Source organism: Leopardus geoffroyi, chromosome B1 (genome assembly GCF_018350155.1).
Source record: "Leopardus geoffroyi isolate Oge1 chromosome B1, O.geoffroyi_Oge1_pat1.0, whole genome shotgun sequence".
NCBI lineage: Eukaryota > Metazoa > Chordata > Mammalia > Carnivora > Felidae > Leopardus > Leopardus geoffroyi.
In genome coordinates this window covers 49881160-49893897 of record NC_059327.1, presented here as the reverse complement: position 1 = coordinate 49893897, position 12738 = coordinate 49881160, and the positions used below count along the sequence as shown (strand labels likewise).

Here is a 12738-nt window from a genome sequence, read left to right as displayed (position 1 = left end):
AGGGTGAGATTCAAGATGGAACAAGCATATCAGTTTCACACATTAAGTTTTAAAAAGAAAAAAAAATCTGAAAGTTTAATGATTTCTTAGTCTAGTTCAAAGTGTCCCTAGTAAGATGGCTTTCAAGGTTCTGTTTGAGGTGGGTCACAAGATGCCACCACAGGTAATATGAAATACATGAGGGACAAAAGACTGGAGAAACTTGGGATATCAGTTTGAAGTTTGAAGAGGGACATATAGGGGATGTCCTGAAAACATCATTAGGTATAGGAGTACAGAATTCAGGCAACAGCCAAGGCTGGAATATAGACACAGAAATCACCAGCCTGTAGATGTTAATCCACAAGACCTTGAGATATGAGAGAATGTCTAGGGAAAACACAAAGTGAGAAGAGCACTAGATACAGAAGCCAGAACTCTAAGACACTTCAACATTTATGGGGAAAAGAGTGTGCAAGTTGCCCAGGATGAGAGAGGGCATGGAGTGGAGATCAGGATGATGGGCCACGTGCCAATGTCTTTGATGACCAGGAAGAAATAACTAGGAGGTTCCTAGATGGAAGCAACAAGACAGATGCTCAAATGAGATTCAAATGAGATTTTATATGAGAGCTGAGAATTGTCTGGGAAGTGTCATTGGTAAGCAATAAAAATGATTCTCTGTACCTTCCCTGCTCCAAAGTACGTATCTGGGGAAATGAGCAGACTAAATCACTGTCCCAGGAAGAAATATAGGAAAAGGGTAAAGGGGAAGCACTGTCCTCAGAGAAAAGTCAGGTATTAATCAGGTCAAGGAGACAGAAGAGGTATTCTGTGAAGTGAGGGGTGCAGGGAATTGGCTATCTAAGAAAAGGGATTGTTCAGAGCCCAGAGGAAGTACTTGGAAGGAAAGGTATAGAGCAACACTATCTAAGATATATTATGTGAGTCACATCTCTAGTAGCCACATTTTTAAAAAGTAAAAGAAACGGTATGGGAATGCAAGCTGGTACTGCCACTCTGGAAAACAGTATGGAGGTTTCTTCAAAAACTAAAAATAGAACTACCCTACAAACCAGCAACTGCACTACTAGATATTTATCCAAGGGATACAGGTGTGCTGTTTCGAAGGGACACATGCACCCCAATGTTTATAGCAGCACTATCGACAATAGCCAAAGTATGGAAAGAGACCAAAGGTCCATCCATGGATGAATGGATAAAGAAAATGTAGTATATATATACAATGGAGTATTACTCGGCAATCAAAAAGAATGAAATCTTGCCATTGGCAACTACATGGATGGAACTAGAGGGTATTATGCTAAGTGAAATTAGAGAAAGACAAAAATCATATGACTTCACTCATATGAGGACTTTAAGAGACAAAACAGATGAACATAAGGGAAGGGAAACAAAAATAACACAATAACAGGGAGGGGGACAAAACACAAGAGACTCATAAATATGGAGAACAAACAGAGGGTTACTGGAGTAGGTGTGGGAGGGGGGATGGGCTAAATGGGTAAGGGTAACTTAGGAATCTACTCCTGAAATCGTTGTTGCACTATATGCTAACTAACTTGGATGTAAATTAAAAAAAAATTAAATTAAAAAAAGAAACAGTAAAATTAATTAGAACATATTTTATTTAACCCAGTGTATCCAAAATAATTGCATTTTAACATACAATCAATATAAAAATTATTAATGAGATAGTTTACATTCTTTCTTTCATGCCAAATTTTCAAAATCTGGTGTGCCCTTTATACTTACAGCTCATCTCAATAATGACCAGTCACATTTCAAGTACTCAATAGCCACGTGTGGCCAGTGGCTACTTCATAGTATAGACAAGATACAGATGAAAGATGAGTCAGGAGCAAAAACATTTAGCAATAACAATACAGGAGAAAAGTAATGACTGCAGGGGTATGCATTTTGGATATTCATTAAAAACTGGGATGCATGCCATGGTGAAAGCTCTAAGGAATAAACAAAACTTGCACAACCACTACAGAGGCTCATAGTGGGGTTTGATAGTGTGGGTTAGCCTGAATCAGAAGAGAATCAGCCAGGCCATGTCTAGGATGGCAATGGTAAAACAACAGCATTTAGCCCAAAGCTCCCAGTTTTAAGGATGAGAGCCAATGCCCAGAAAGGTAAACTAATTTCCCTAATGGCCTACATGCAATCGTGCAGGCAGCCTTACTACCTTGACTTTTTATTCCAGAGTTGCTTTGAGCATCTTGAAAACAATCTTTAAAAATAGAAATAACTTACTTCTAGCATAAAAGGAACATATAAGAGGGGCACCTGGGTGGCTCAATCAGTTAAGTGTTGGTCTTCGGCTCAGGTCATGATCTCACACTTTGTGGGTTGGAGCCCCACATCGGACTCTGCTGACAGCTCAGAGCCTGGAGCTTGCTTTGCATTCTGTCTCCCTCTCTCTCTGCCCCTCCCCCATTCATACTCTGTCCCTCAAAAATGAATAAACATTTAAAAAAATTAAAAGAAAAAAAACGAACATATAAGAAACATTAGGATGGCTAACTTTAGGGCAGCATTTCACTACCACCCAAAGGCTCAACTCTTAACCAAGTTCATGCCAATCTTATCAAGCTTTTTCTTACCTTGTGAAAGAAGGCAGCACCTGTCAGCACCATGGACAGCTCACAGGAGTAGTTGGAGTTGTAGAGCCAGGACTGATGAGGGATGTCCCACGCATGGTAACGGCCAGGGAAACCCACAATGCGGTCCCGTGCTTCTCTCCACACCCTTGAAAAACACAAGTATATGCACACACCTGAGTATGAAGCTCTAAGATAACCAGAAAGTTTAAAATTACCGTCTCTATCTTGCAGGCTCTGGTCCTTGGGCTGTTACTTCTTTTTTCCTTTAAAAGGTTTTTCTTTAAGTAACAAGATCAATCAATCACAGGCCAAACAGGATAAAAACAAGCAAAGAGTGCCACATGTAGTTTCCTTAATAAGCACTTGCTTACTGCTCTTCTAACTTCTGGCAGCCAGAACCTCTCTAAGCCTTTACAGAAAGAACAAGCTGGAATAACATGGAAAGGAGTTAACTAGAAGTCAAGAGTCTCCAAAATGAGGTATGAACAGCAATCTGCTAACAAGTAGGAAGAAATATCAATTTCTACTTCTATTTATTTTTAATCTTAATTTCCAAAAAATAGTTGTTATATTTTTATGTGCTATTTTCTATTTTTTTCTGTTCTATTTTCTATTTTTATTTTTTCTCGAAAGTTTTGTTTTACATGAGCATAATATGTTAGTACAGTAGGACTTGTATATAATTTACGTATATTGCATACATAACTGTTCTTTTACTGAGGGGGTACACCATTAAAAAAAAACTTGGAGCCCACTGGTTTAACCACAGGAGACTATTGCTTGGAGTAGGTGCAACAGTCTTAATTCCTGAATTGAGCACAGCTGAGGCCAAAACCTGTACCATCAAAAGAAGTGGTCTATAGGACTATACAAATGAAAGATTCATAAATGCATGAAATAATAAATTCAGAATTCAGTATGTTTCCAGGCTAAACTTTTATATAATCCCTAAATTTATAGGTAAGGTAGGACAATAAAATTGGTTCCCCAATTTCACAGGCTAAAATCATAGAGCTGAAAGTACTTATCGTCTACAGAACCCTACAAGCTGTAGAAGTGCTTCTGGTTTCATAAGCAATGAACCACCATATCCCCACTCCATCTCACCCCCAAACAGAGATTTAAACTGCCTGAGAAACTCTCTCATCACTTACATGGAGTTTCAATTCCTAAAACACAAAAAAGATTTCATTCCAAAAGACTTCCTCTCCTATTAAGTTTGAAAGCAATTAATCTAGTCCAATACACCAGAAACCACAACTTCTATCACAATATAACAGCCTCCTAGGTGGCCTTCTGCCATCTCTTATCCAAGTCTTACCTCTGTCCTAATTTATCTCCTAAGAAGGACTCCAAATTACTAGCCCAAAAAGCTACAAGAAGTTTTTATTATATACTTTGACATTTACAGAATGTAAGAATTACTAATAAATACCACCAGGATATCCAAATGTTCTACCAATACTCCTAAAAACATTGATCTCTTCAAATGCCTATTACTTCTACTAGTCCTGAAATAGCAGCAGAAAGAATAAGAAACTGAATTTTTTTTTAATTTTTTTTTAACATTTATTCATTTTCTGAGAGACAGAGAGAGACAGAGCATGAGCGGGAAAGGGGCAGAGAAACGGATACACAGAATCCGAAGCAGGCTCCAGGCTCTGAGCTGTCAGCACAGAGCCCGACGCAGGGCTCGAACTCACGAACTGCGAGATCATGACCTGAGCCGAAGTCGGATGGTCAACCGACTGAGCCACCCAGGCGCCCCAGAAACTGAATATTTTAATCATCTGATTTGGCTAATTTATGTCAATATAATGCAATTAGTCCTTAATAAGACAGAATCTCATTTGCTACATACATGATATCAAAAGGTACCATATCTAATTTGTTTTAAGGGCTGCCAACCATGATATGGTCAATTATATATTAAATAATAATAAATAAGGCTAATTATATATCATAAAAATATGGTTAATTAGCTATTAAATAATAAGGGGAAAAATCAATACGGAAGCACTGGTATGAGATAAATTCAGATAAAGGCTTAAATAAATTCTTGGGGCAATGCATCAGTAGTTTTAGACAGTATGGTCTCAGTGAATATTTGAAAGTTAGGCATTTTAAAATATTGACTATAAATAATGCTACTGATTTACATATAAAAACAAAGGACATAATCAGTTCCTTAACCTTATACTCAACCTGCGCTGCACTAAATATGTTTAACTCATGTGCCATATTATAATAGGTCATGCTTTGGTATGCCTTACCCTTAATGAATTATTCTTTAAATGTGCTAATGTTCTAATTACCAACACACTACAATCGGCTATTAGGCACATAAAAAGATACTCAACATCATTAGTCATTAGGGAAATGCAAATCAAAACTATACTGAAATACCACTTCATCACACACAATAGAATGGCTGTAAATAAAAAATGAAAAACAAGTATTATCAAAGACATGGAGAAATTAGAACACTTATATACTGCTGGTGGCAATATAAAATGGTGCACCCTCTGTGGAAAAAAATATAGCAGTTCCTCAAAATGTTGGAGTTACCACATGATTTAGCTGTTCCACTCCAATGTATATATCTAAGAGAAAGGAAATGTTCATACAAACACTTGTACATAAATTTTCACAGGAAAAAAAATTAAAAATAAAATTAAATAAATTTTCACAAGAGCATTATTCACAATAACCAAGAAGCAGAAATGACCCAAATGTCCATCAACAGAGAAATGGACCAACCAAATGCATATATACAAAAGGAAATACACTCACATGCTCAGATGGGTGAACCTTTTTTTTTTTAAATGTTTATTTATTTTTGAGAGAGAGACACACAGACAGAACATAAGTGGGGGAGGGACAGAGAGAGAGGGACACAAAATCTGAAGCAGGCTCCAGGCTGTCAGCACAAAGCCCGATACGGGGCTCAAACCCACGAACCACGAGATCATGACCTGAGCTGAAGTCAGATGCTTAACCAGTCGACTGAGCCACCCAGGCGCCCCCAGATGGGTGAACCTATTAAAATCTATTAAGTGAAAGAAGCCAGTTACAAAATGGCACATGTTATATGGAACCATTTATTTTCGATATCCACAATAAGCAAATTTATAGAGGCACAGATAGATTAATAATTGCCTAAGGCTTAGAGAAGGTGGAGGAAAATGGGAAGTGATCGCTAATGGGTACAGGGTTTCTTTCAGTGGTAATAAAAGATTTTAAAAAGATCACAGTGATGGTTCCATAACTCTGTAAATATACTAAAAACTGTTGAATGATTACACTTAAATGAGTGAATTGTATGACTTATGAATTGTATTCAATAAACATTACCCAAAAATGAATTGCGAGAAAATGATCACAAGCTTGGATGTCACAATAAATGTCAAATTGCTTTAAAGTTGCTAAGGCCTACCCTCATTTTTGTACTTACTTCACTGTGGACACATAATAAACTGCCCATGGGCCTGCATACTAGTCCAAGACACACTGTGAATAACCCTGATGTACTCCATTCTCTTATCTGTAATGATGCTTCAACTGGGATATATAAACCCCGGTAAGAACTATTAAGATTCAAGAAAACTATATAGTTTAGTGATTGACTGGAAATTCTGGAGTCAGACAAACCTGCATTTGAATTCCAGTTCTGCCATTTACTTTCTAACATCATGGTTTTGCTCTCCTTGATCTCAGTTTACTCCTATGTAATACGGAGAGGAGTACAACTTACATCGTCAAGTTTTAGAGCAGTATTAATGAGATAAAAATCACACAAAGTGCTCAGCTAGTCTCTGGAACACAGTATGGATTCAAAAATGTCATGCATTTTGATCATAAGAACCACCTCCTCCTCCCTCTCTTTTTCCTTTTGGATCTTTGCTCCTAACCCCATCTTTCCCCAAATCTTTCAAGCCCCAGGATTCTGGCACCATTCCATTACCCTAACACATAGCAACATGTTGCTTCTGCCTGACTGGGAGCTATTCCTGCAAACACAAAAACCTCACATTTCCATTAGGGAACTATCTCTTGCCTCCACTCAGTCCATGTTTGTGGCTGGAGGATGATATAGTTTCAGCTCCAGGGCCAGGCAGATAACCCTGATCTAGCCAATCACAGAATCCATCTCCCTGCCCTCCCTCAAAGGGAGAGCCTATGGGAGATTACAGGCAACAAAGAGGAAAGCAAAACCTAGAGATGAAGAGAAATGGAGTTCTCCAACATCACCTAAGACCCAAAATCCAGCTATGTCCTGTCAGCCCTTACTACCTCTAAGTACTTATTATCAGCCAAGAAATTCATTTTGCTGCCTAATCCACCTTTGAGTTGGTTTTCTGTCACTTGCAAACAAAAGTGTTTCTTGATTAAAAAGTAGCTGCTCACCGAAACCCAAACATGATTTCATCATGGCGGAGGTGAGCATCATCATCAATAGACAGGATAGCCTCTGTCTCAATTTCATTCCAGGGCAAGAATCGGTTGTTCAAACTGTTCTTCTCAGTCCGGACCACCTGTAAGGAGGAAGGAAAAACACTAATGATCAATGCTGCATTATAGAATGCAAAACCAAAACTGCCTCTGGTCAAAGGAGACTGTGGCTAAATTTACTAAATAATCTTGCCAGGTTGCCTACCACTCATAAAACCAGTACATGTCTTTCAGGAACAGAAACTGATCTTATAATTCAGCAAATGTATAAGGATTTCACATTTTAAGCTTTATTCATTTGCCAACTAATTTTCTTGTGAAACAAGTTAAAGCTGAGGATTATTTTACATAAATGATAAACAGTCTACAGAAATTAAAAATAACTCTCCCAAGAGAACACAAGGTGGCAGAGTAGAACTGAGATTATAATTCCCAGCTCTGAAATCCCCAGGCTTACTCATAAATTTTAAAACCCAACTCAGAAATCCCTTGAGTTTGTGTCATTTCTGATGCCTAAAAAAGGAGAGCCCATCCAGTTGAGGTTAATTACCTCACCTTTGCAATTCCCACTGACTACACATACAGATGCTTCTTCTTTCAAGGGGTACCTAACTCAGCAAAATTAACAGCTGTGTTAACTTACAGCAAATCCCAATTCAAAGATTCTCTATCCAAAGTGACCCATATATGCAAAGCAGTATTTTCTTCATAAAACAAAGATTAGTGCCCAAACAGAATTACATTACAAAGAAAATGTTTTACTTAGACATCTTAGATAAGCACAGTTTACTAACAATGTAGGTGGTAGCTTTGTTATTCACCTTGCCCAATATGAAGATGACCATACTCAGTACTTTAATAGCTCATTTTATTTTTACTGTACCTATATCTAATTAATCCACCTAGTGGGAAACTATCAATTTATTCTCAAAAACCAGAAATAAAGGGAACTTCCTGAGGAATCATCTTTTTAGAAAGACAGAGAGGGTCATCTTACTTTCAACAGAAACTTTTACTTGTACTGAGAATAAGCTCTACCTAGCTTGATGAATGGAATTATATCCATGGTCTAAAACTTTATGAATGCTTTCAAAGGTACTCCTGTGATCTCACAAATACTGTCTCCATAGCTTAAAATACTCTTTCTCCTCTTCTTCTATCAAATTAATCTCTCCCTGGAGACCCAGCTCACATGCCTCCTGTCACTTACACCCTTGTCAAAATTAATCACTTCTATGTTCTTTTTTTTTTAAATTTTTTTTAAGGTTTTATTTATTTTTGAGACAGAGACAGAGCATGAACGGGGGAGGGGCAGAGAGAGAGGGAGACACAGAATCGGAAGCAGGCTCCAGGCTCTGAGCCATCAGCCCAGAGCCCGACGCGGGGCTCGAACTCACGGACCGCGAGATCGTGACCTGAGCTGAAGTTGGACGCTTAACCAACAGAGCCACCCAGGCGCCCCAATCACTTCTATGTTCTTAGAGCAGAGTCCTCATACTTCAACTAATGCATTCTAACATACTTAGAATCCAATTGGTTCAGAGATCAAAAGGCCTTACAGATCATACAGCCAACTCTCACCTTGTACATGGACAAATGGCAAGTGGCAGAGCTAGACACTAATTGGTGCCTTCTAACTCCAAATCAGTCTTTTTCTGCTAAACTTACATTAAATTTATAAATCTCATCAAACCAAACATCACTTAGAATGTTTACTTTACTAAAGAGCTTTAAAAAGTCTTAAAAGACTTTGCCTCAGCCCCAGAGGAGTTCCTCCCAAGTCAAGACAAGAAAGGATCTATAATCTATAATCAGATTTGCTACTACAGAAAACAGATGTCAGAGCCAAGCAATAGACACAGAAATCCCCCTTGCCCTGCAGCACGTTTGGCCATATAAAAAGTCCCTGTAAGCAAGCCCAGGTCTCCCAAGCTCAGATTCAGCAGTTGCAGAACAAAGCACTGAGGTCTGGGTTGCAGTAAAGACGAGCAGGGAGGGGGAGATGACCAACTACTCACCATAGTAGCTGCTGGGCTCCATCCCCAGGGAGCAGGGAAATGGTCAGAAGTAGCAGGAGCCAAATGCCAACCTCAGCAAACACAAAATGCCATCTATCTTAAGACACACCCAATTTCAGAGATGTTAAAATATAAAATAACGTCCACCTTAGAATCAATGCACTATGGCAGCTGTTTGCTCAACCACCCCCAACAAACCACTCTTGGTCATTCATTTTACTTTCCTAACATACCTAGCATCCACTTAATACAGAACTGCAATTCTGGCAGCTCAGGTGGACAAAGCTCCCCCTCAATTCTAGCAGCAAATACACACAGCTTAAAATGAAGAAAAAATACTCAATTCTTGAATATTCAACTGTAGATTATCAGTTTTACAGGTTAGACACTAGGAAGATTATCTACAGCAAAATTAGCAATCCAGGAACACAGCGCAGAACTTTAGTAAAGTGTAAGCCAAACACCACCAACACGGGCCTCCCCTAGGGCTCTCTTGTAACACAGGCCTACCCCAAGCCTACCAAGTCAGAAACCTGCAAAATCCCCAGGTGATTCCTATGCACATTAAATTTTGAGAGGGTTGGTAGAGGAAAAGCATGCTTTTGGAGTCCATCAAAAAAGCCTGGGGGCGCCTAGATGGCTCATTTGGTTGAGTGTCCGACTCTCAGTTATGACCCTAGGGTCATGGGATCAAGGCCTGTGTCAGGCTCCAGACCAAGATTCTCTCTCTCTCTCTCCCCCTCTGACCCTCTCATCAGCTCACACGCTCTCTTTCTAAAAAGGCGGGGGGGGGGGGGGGGCGGGGGGAGAAAGAAAAGAAAATAGAGACAATTTTTTTTTAAAAAGAAAAGCCTGAGTTCACATTCCCACTTCACCACTTACTTGTGCAAAGGTAAGTGAGGAACCTCTCTCCTAAATACAGCCCCATACTGTGTGCAAAAATGGAACTTATTCATCAGCCAAACGTGACCATCTTATAAACAACATCATTCACTCTAAAAACAACACAAACTAAAATAGTCATGATTTGATGCCTAGAACACATCCAGAATTTTTGTCCAATTTACAAAATAAACCAAATCAAGAGGACCTGCTTGTCTTTTGGAAAACTTAGAACTGAAGATCTAATACCAAATGTGTTTTAGCCTAGATTTCACATCTGTATTTTTTAGCAAGTTTATTAAAGTCCAGTAAGAGGCAAGTCCATTACAAACAACTACTGTGGATTCCAGAAATATAGTATACATACTACCTTTGCTCATCCTGGCACAACCCCTCTGGGCTGGATGGCAGCAAGATTTTCAGGATTAGGGAACTGATGCAATAGCCATCAGAATGAAAGGAAAGATTTAAGGATTCACAGAAACACAGCATCATGAACTGCAGCAGCTTATTTCTGGTTGGCTCACAAACAATTGTGGTCAAAACGTCTGCTTTAAGAATTTACAGCAGTGATTCTTAACTATGAGCGATTCTGCCCAAGAAACATATAAAACAATGACGCTGGACAGTCTTGGTTGTCATAACTGGTAGTGGAACGGGGTGAGCTACTCATATCTAGTCAGCAGAGGCCAGGGATGCTGCTAAATACTACAAAGCACGGGACAACCACCCAGAGCAAAGAATTATCCAGCCCTACATGTCATTAGTGCCACTGAGGAGATACTCTGATTTAGAGTCAACATTCAGAAGACAGTACAGCACATACAGTTCATTATTTAAGAACAATTTACCTTTTCCTTACAACCAAAAGGAGATTTCTGCACTTACAGACATTGCAAATATAAACTAAAATTAACTAGGAGGAAAGAGTAAAAGGTTTCTTCTAACAGTTTTGCTTCAAAGCTATACTGCTTAATAGCTAGACAAAATTTTGCTCAGCAAACCTACTGTTATCAATTCTGGCACCAAAAACATAAGGACTAAAAAACTTAAATATCTGTAATGCAGACATCCATCAGATCAGCATTGGCATCTAAGATTTTTGAGAAACGGCAGATCGAAAAGGAAAGAAATGAGTCAACCAGAGTAGTAAGTCATGTTGCTCATTTTTGTTGACATTGTTTTGTTTTGTTTTTAAAACTAAAAAACAGCTCCTGCTTCTTCAACACTGGCTATTTTCTCATGCCTAATGATTTTACCTTGGTAACTTGTGGACATGAAAACTGACCCTCAAGTTACTAAGTCAATTACTGGTTATGACACTGACCAGAATGTACCGAGCAATGTGCCTGGCATACGGTAGGTGTTCAACACATTTTATAAATGAGCAAATAACCAAACGACTAGGAAATAAACCCTAATTTAGCCCTGTCCATTCTATTTTCAGAATATGGAATAAAGACTTGATAACTTTATGTATCAAAACTATAACATTCTACATACTAAAACCTCCTAGCATTTAATCTAGTATTCCAGAGCAAAACAATCCATCAACCTACAACTGCCAAGTCAGGAGCCATGCACGCCAACATTCATTTTTTGTCTCATGAACAATGCTTCCTGGGGAAGCTACATGAGTTCTCCTGCTGACTAGTTCTACCATCATTCATAAAAGCCTAGACTTCCGCTCACTGCACGTTTCTTCCCATCACAATGGAACAATACAGCAGTCATGGCCTGGAGTCCTACTGTATGCAAATGTATGCAAGTACATGCATGATCAAAAAATAATTAGTAACCTCACATAACATTTAAGTTGGTTCTTGAGGAATTCTGGAATTTATGAATGATAAAGAGCTACTACTCTACAAAGATCCTTTCTCTTAGTATGCTAATAAGGTATTTGGCTTCTAAATCCTGGCAGAAATCAGCAAATTCACATTAATTAGGAAAGTATCAATTTACATCATAAATATTTAATTAGCTATCATAAGTTAGATCCCCAATTAATAGATAGCCAATATCTCTTAATATGTAAGGGATGGAAATGTAAGTAGTTATTGCTATTAACAAGCAACAATCGAACATTTCTACAATTTGGTAAGTGACAGTTGCTGAAGTGCAGCAGAGGAATTTGGATTCAAATGGAAGAACTACCTAAATATGGAATCTTTTATAAAAGCAGCTCACAACTAGCCATAGGCAGGTCTTTGAAGTTGGGAAGCAAGAAAAATAGGGCATGAAGAAATTAAGTGTATGAACCCAAGTCATAAAGTAGACCAAGAACAGGGAACACAAAAAGGTAAAACATACTTGACAAGTAATAAAATTAGAAAATATATGTGGAAAATATAAAGCACCATACAAACACATAATGCCACCTATTAAATTCAGCAATTTAAATACACTTAAAATGTTCTCCTTTCTCTCCTTAAGATAAAATTTTGCCTAGCCAAAGTCAACAGTCTCCAGTCTCAAACAACACATACACATGTGTGTGATACACTTCTGTAATGAATCCATTTCTGAAAATGAGCCTTATGTCAAGTCACCATACAGGCAATAAGGTAAACAGCAATTAGCTTTTGTCCTCCATCCTCCCCTTTCCTCTAACTTAAAAAAGTAACCCAGGACGCCTGGGGGGCTCAGTCAGTTGAGTTTCCGACTTCAGCTCAGGTCATGATCTCACACTTCACGGGTTCAAGCCCCGTGCCGGGCTCTGTGCTGACGGCTCAGAGCCCAGAGCCTGCTTCAGATTCTGTGTCTCCCTCTCT

General features: G+C 38.7%; 1 protein-coding gene across 3 annotated transcripts in view; it reads right to left on the bottom strand.

Moving 5' to 3' along the window:
* EXTL3 (exostosin like glycosyltransferase 3) overlaps positions 1–12738 on the bottom strand; it is a 130729-nt gene that overhangs the window by 16009 nt on the left and 101982 nt on the right. For all 3 annotated transcript variants that reach the window (XM_045461653.1, XM_045461645.1, XM_045461635.1), the window contains 2 exons: positions 7020–7147; positions 2613–2757 (listed from right to left, as the gene is read on the bottom strand). In XM_045461653.1, coding sequence (XP_045317609.1) covers positions 2613–2757; positions 7020–7147 — 273 coding nt within the window. The remainder of the gene's footprint in view (positions 1–2612; positions 2758–7019; positions 7148–12738) is intronic.